Raw genomic sequence first — 5,113 nt, forward strand, 5'->3', positions numbered from 1 at the left:
ACTAGTTTCAAGTTATGAAGAGAATAAATAATCACAAAAAAATATCCAAATATAACAACGTGAAATGGATAAATTAATAATTATGTAAAGATAACGTACAATTTTATGTATTTTTTTTTTAATTAGATACGAATTATTAAAGAAATTAAAGATAAAATATTTCACATTTATATTGTCTTATTTGCTAAATTAGGAGAAATCAAATTCATCAATAAACATATTATTTTTATATTTTTATATCAATTTAATCACAAAATATTTTTATTATGCAAACATATTTCAATAAGTAAAATAATAGTTGCATTATATTATACCTCTTTTAAATATTAATTAGTATTTATAATATTGATATGTGATAGCATCTTTCATATTGCTATTTTCTGGCTTTTAATACTTCTTAGTAGTAGTAATTGATGAACACAGTCAATTGTTTTATTTTAACTAACTAAATATACTATATGTATATACAACTATCACATATCCTGCATATATAGGTGAAACTGTCAGATAAAATGTGATTTATTTTATCATTGATATTACTTTTAATCAATTTGACTTATTAATGCATAATTTCATTTAACTGATGAAGCATTGTGAGCGATTAATGTACTATGTATTTATTACCTACGTTGTTATTAGTATGCATTATTTTAGAGAAGTCTGATAACGGTATTAAATTTGGAGAGTTGTATACCTTTAAATCAAAGGAAAATACTCTAACGTTTAATTCAAATTCTTTGAATGCTAATGCAATTCATGAATGGTAATAATATTTCTTTTATATTGCAAAAATTATATCAACCCACGTATGTTTTACAATTGTTTATTGTCCACTGATTACGTTGTTATACTAATTATGAGACTTAACATTAAGTTTATGAAATTAGTATGTACGATAATCAAGAGGTCAGCCTTTTCTCTGCTGAATTAAATGTCTTACAAAAAGTTCAGGCAGATACTAAAAAGAAAATTAATCTGTATGTTCTTGGGTTTAATAACAAAAAGTTCAGATATGTAAAAGTCAGTTACTTAAATGAGTATGCAATTCATATAATTTGAAATAGATATTCATTTAATATACGTTGGATGCAGTTTGGTCAAATAATACCACAGCGAAATGATAAAGGATGTTATCATAGTCCATTTTACTGTAAAACTCTAACAAACCGTCGGCGCAAATTACTTAGTTATTTAAATAAAATGCTTTATGAAAATCCTACAATGAGTGTGGAGTTACATGAAAAGGAACAAACTAACTTATTGAAGTATATTGGACATCCTACTGAAAATAGTAAGTAAACAAGGAAGTTATTCAGTTAGATTTATGCACTTCCAAACGTACCTAATATGTACTTAATATCTATTATTTTTAATCAATCAATTTATTATATATCTATTATATATGTATATATAAATCTATTATTAATCTATTTTAAAGATAAAATTTTTTTATTAACAAAATAAATCATTTTTCAAATATTATAGATAGTGAATTGTGGGATGACTGGAGCAATTGGAGTATATGCAGTGTAACATGCGGAAGTGGTCGTCAAGTTCGTTGGCGTCATTGTTCAGCAGAACATTGCATAAAAGGATTAAAGAGAGCACAAATAAAAACATGCCGTTTAAAAAATTGTGATTCTAAAGATATTCTTCAGTGGCTTGGCATTAAATCCAAATAGTTTTATTAAAAATAGAGAATACATTGTTATATTTTAAGTTTATACAGAAATACGAACATAAGATTTTGACTTTAATTCTATATTCAATTGAAATGAACCTTTTTCTTCAATGAAATTGTATTTAACTTTAACTAAATTTTACACATTATATTTAATAGATGTAATAATCAGTGGTATTTCTGTCTGTATTATTTGCTGCTATTTATCGATAAATTTCTATTTTTCCATTCTTTGCTTTGGTATTTCCGCTCTATTAAAAAAGTGAAAGATATTACACATTTTAGTACAGTTTACGTACATATATCTGCGATACCTTACGAAATTATTATAGCACATTTGTACCATATGCATATTGTTCTAAATTAAAGTTTCGGTAACGTTGGGGACGATATATATGTAAATGATGGTAAAAAACCATTAAACATTTACTTTGCTGTGATACAGACTTTTAATTTTGTTTATTTTTTTTTTTTTTTTTTGCTATGTGCATATAGCATTACCAAACTTTATCCTCAAACCATTACTTTATCCTCAATTAATCATTTCTATTAAATAATAACATTACTTAATCCTCTTATATGTAATTTTATTATTGCTATAGCTTTAAAAAAATTATTAGAGCATTTCTTTCGTTGATAGATAATTTCAGTCAGTAAAAAGTATAACGTGAAATTAATAAATCAGTAATGCAAATTATGCTATATGATTTGGTAAAATCGTTTGTTAAAACATTTATCATTATATTTATTCTTATAGAGTGTTTATCAATTTTTCAGTCCGAAAGTCATTTAAATAATATTATATTAACTCCTTATAAACAATCATCTCCCAGACAAAAGGAAAATTTGCATCGTACCATGGAAACATACGCTATTACAAATAACGAAGTTAATACAGATGGACAAAGTGGAAAAAAAGGTATAACCAATAAGCAATTGATTTACTATTTTAATTATTATTTGATAAATACTTTATTATAATTATAGAAAATATTATTAAAGGAGAATATATTGGATCGCCCGGAAAGTTCATTCCGATTTATATTTAGATTCGATATACATTTATTGAATTTTATAGGTGCTATTTTATTCCACAACCTTTCTCCATCCTTTAAGCAACTTGAATATTGCATCCTTCCAGAACCTCTCAAGTTTTTCAGTGAGAAACTTTTCAATAAGATCTTTCATGTCAACCAATTTAATTCAAAATCGGAACAAACTTTCCGGACGATCTAATATTAGCCTATTAAGGACCAGAAATTACGTTAACGCTGTATTTCATTTGTAGTTATCTTCGATTACTTTATTGATGTTTGCTTTCTACTATTATGGCTATGAAAAAGAATTCTGAGGACTTGCCTAATATTCTTGCTTTCTTTTTTATTATTTCTTCTGTCAACTATATTCTACGTTTTTATAGAGTTTGTACAAATTGTAATATTTGTAGCATCGTGGTAAGCTATGCTTTTGTAAATCATAATCTTTCTTGTGTCTCTGACTTTGAATCGATTTCTGTAAAACATTTATTATTCTAGTACATATTTTGTATCTTGATAAAAGAATATGTAAATTACTTCATTTAATTTTTCACCAATATATTTGTAGTAATTTCAAACTTTTTAGTTGTAAAAATGTTTTTATTTTTTTTCAAGAATGTCATGTTTGTACATGTCTTCAAACTTAATATATTGCAATTATTTAAAATTTAGGTAAATATAACAGACTTGACAATTATTCAATACATCATTTTATTAATGGTGATAATTGTATTAAATAGTAATTTAATGGAAGAATTATTCTTTATTATTATTATATGAATTTTAAATTTATTGTGCATTTTTCAAAATATGTGGCAAATATGAATGTTATATTTATGGCACTGTTTTAGCAGTAATCTTATATGAATATTTTTATTTGAAAATGAAATATTTTAACGATAGGTAGGATCACTCGTCAAGGACCAAAAATATGGGATCAATGGGGAAACTGGTCAAGCTGTAGTGTTACTTGTGGTATAGGAAAATTAACAAGATGGAGACATTGTATAGGTGGAAGTTGTTTATTAGGTGAAAAGAAAGCACAATTAAAAACTTGTACTCTTGCAGCATGTTAATGGTCAGACTATGAATTATGGTAGTTTTTTTAGTATTTTAGGGATAAAATTGGCAAAATATGTTAAATTTGAATAATGGTAATTATTCCAGGGTTGAATGCTCTCTATTTATTAAATACTATTCAGCCAGTAAATTCAAGGTATAATTTTATTTGATTCATTAATGAACATTTATCTGTAACATTTTATGTCAGAAAACATTTTATATCTGAAAACAATCATAACACAATACGTACTAAAATAATTTTTATTTCATATCTATAACAGAAACATGCGAAATTCATTTAATAATACACACCTCTTAAATATTGAAGATTTTCTTCAAAATGTAGCATATATTAATGTATGAAAATAATTGATAAATCTATTATATATCTCTATAAAATAAAGTATTTTATTCATTCACTCTTAAAATAGTCATTGGTTCTATAAATTGTTGGAGGCTCGTACATTGATAATTTATTAGGTACCACAGGTTCTTGGGTTTTTTTCTGAAATACATATCATGAAATATATGTATTACGAATCAGGTAATCGTGTTATCAACATTATGAAAGTAACAATGACTTACAAAGAAAGATAAACGATTTAACATTCCAAATAATCTATCAGAGATTCCTAATTCAGCTTCTGCATTATCAACAGCAGCTTCTAATGTTGTTAGATTTACATTAATCATCGCAATAACATGTTCTAAAGCATCTATTCGTCTACTAAGATTTATGACCTCTTGTTGCATGTCTTGTAGTTTTGGGATATGTTGATCGGTACATTGACTATTTTCAGACTGAACCTTTTAACACAAAGTATAATGTAGATAATATATATATATATATATATAAATTATGTTTATTAAAAATTTATTAATTTAAATTATTATCTCTAACCATTTCAATAATTGACTGAAACTCTTCTAAACGCATCATTACATCTTCGATTGCATCATGAAAATTCTTCATCTGGAATGTAACATTACATTATATCGTACGTTTTATTTTACAATTATAGGATATAAGAAAATATTCTTTGATATATGTAACACTTCAGGTTCATTCATTGAGGTTATGTATAGGATGGTACATACTTGACTGGATAAATCTAGTTTTAAATAATTTGCGTAGTCCTTAGCTAATTCTTCGACTATCGGTATAGTGTGCGAAGACATTTTTTTAATAACAATTTATTGAAATGATATTCAATTGTTTACATTGTTTGTTACTAAAACGCCACTTCTTGATACCACACGTCTGTGATATGATAAGATATATATAAAGATCTTTGTTTTCGTCAAGCTAGTTTTTGACTTTGCAAAATATATG

At 25.4% G+C, this 5,113-nt stretch overlaps 3 protein-coding genes across 5 annotated transcripts; 2 read left to right on the forward strand and 1 right to left on the reverse strand.

Annotated features, from left to right (window-relative positions):
* Positions 1-6: 6 nt before the first annotated feature.
* Positions 7-1,757, forward strand: LOC126875232 (A disintegrin and metalloproteinase with thrombospondin motifs adt-2). Its single transcript, XM_050638046.1, has 2 exons — positions 7-1,291; positions 1,486-1,757. Exons 1-2 carry the CDS (start codon positions 1,087-1,089, stop codon positions 1,680-1,682), a joined length of 402 nt encoding a protein of 133 aa, XP_050494003.1. The 5' UTR covers positions 7-1,086; the 3' UTR covers positions 1,683-1,757.
* A 515-nt stretch (positions 1,758-2,272) lies between these two features.
* Positions 2,273-3,798, forward strand: LOC126875226 (thrombospondin-2-like). 2 transcript variants are annotated; one of them, XM_050638028.1, is made up of 2 exons: positions 2,273-2,600; positions 3,622-3,798. In XM_050638028.1, the coding sequence occupies exons 1-2, from the start codon at positions 2,369-2,371 to the stop codon at positions 3,792-3,794; spliced, it is 405 nt and encodes a 134-aa protein (XP_050493985.1). In that variant the 5' UTR covers positions 2,273-2,368; the 3' UTR covers positions 3,795-3,798. The 2 variants fall into 2 exon arrangements, 1 of the variants encoding a protein (XP_050493985.1); XR_007693290.1 differs by having other exon boundaries at positions 2,465-3,135; positions 3,622-3,758.
* A 126-nt stretch (positions 3,799-3,924) lies between these two features.
* On the reverse strand, positions 3,925-5,086 carry LOC126875203 (biogenesis of lysosome-related organelles complex 1 subunit 4). 2 transcript variants are annotated; one of them, XR_007693271.1, is made up of 5 exons: positions 4,879-5,085; positions 4,682-4,753; positions 4,366-4,587; positions 4,093-4,285; positions 3,925-4,002 (listed from the first exon to the last, which is right to left on the reverse strand). XR_007693271.1 is itself a non-coding variant. In XM_050638004.1 (4 exons), exons 1-4 carry the CDS (start codon positions 4,957-4,959, stop codon positions 4,193-4,195), a joined length of 468 nt encoding a protein of 155 aa, XP_050493961.1. In that variant the 5' UTR covers positions 4,960-5,086; the 3' UTR covers positions 3,925-4,192. The 2 variants fall into 2 exon arrangements, 1 of the variants encoding a protein (XP_050493961.1); XM_050638004.1 differs by having other exon boundaries at positions 3,925-4,285; positions 4,879-5,086.
* Positions 5,087-5,113: the final 27 nt, after the last annotated feature.

The sequence above is a fragment of the Bombus huntii genome, chromosome 2 (genome assembly GCF_024542735.1).
Source record: "Bombus huntii isolate Logan2020A chromosome 2, iyBomHunt1.1, whole genome shotgun sequence".
In the NCBI taxonomy this organism is placed as follows: Eukaryota; Metazoa; Arthropoda; class Insecta; order Hymenoptera; family Apidae; genus Bombus; species Bombus huntii.

What these genes read in the sequence shown, in the direction of transcription:
- LOC126875232 (XM_050638046.1), top strand. Translation starts at nt 1,087, where the DNA reads ATGCAGTTTGGTCAAATAATACCACAGCGAAATGATAAAGGATGTTAT. An exon ending in TGGACATCCTACTGAAAATA is followed by an intron (nt 1,292 to 1,485) that starts GTAAGTAAACAA and finishes CAAATATTATAG; the next exon opens with ATAGTGAATTGTGGGATGAC.
- LOC126875203 (XM_050638004.1), bottom strand. Translation starts at nt 4,959, where the DNA reads ATGTCTTCGCACACTATACCGATAGTCGAAGAATTAGCTAAGGACTAC. An exon ending in AACTAGATTTATCCAGTCAA is followed by an intron (nt 4,754 to 4,878) that starts GTATGTACCATC and finishes GTTACATTCCAG; the next exon opens with ATGAAGAATTTTCATGATGC. An exon ending in TAAATCGTTTATCTTTCTTT is followed by an intron (nt 4,286 to 4,365) that starts GTAAGTCATTGT and finishes TATGTATTTCAG; the next exon opens with AAAAAAACCCAAGAACCTGT.
- LOC126875226 (XM_050638028.1), top strand. Translation starts at nt 2,369, where the DNA reads ATGCAAATTATGCTATATGATTTGGTAAAATCGTTTGTTAAAACATTT. An exon ending in TGGACAAAGTGGAAAAAAAG is followed by an intron (nt 2,601 to 3,621) that starts GTATAACCAATA and finishes TTTTAACGATAG; the next exon opens with GTAGGATCACTCGTCAAGGA.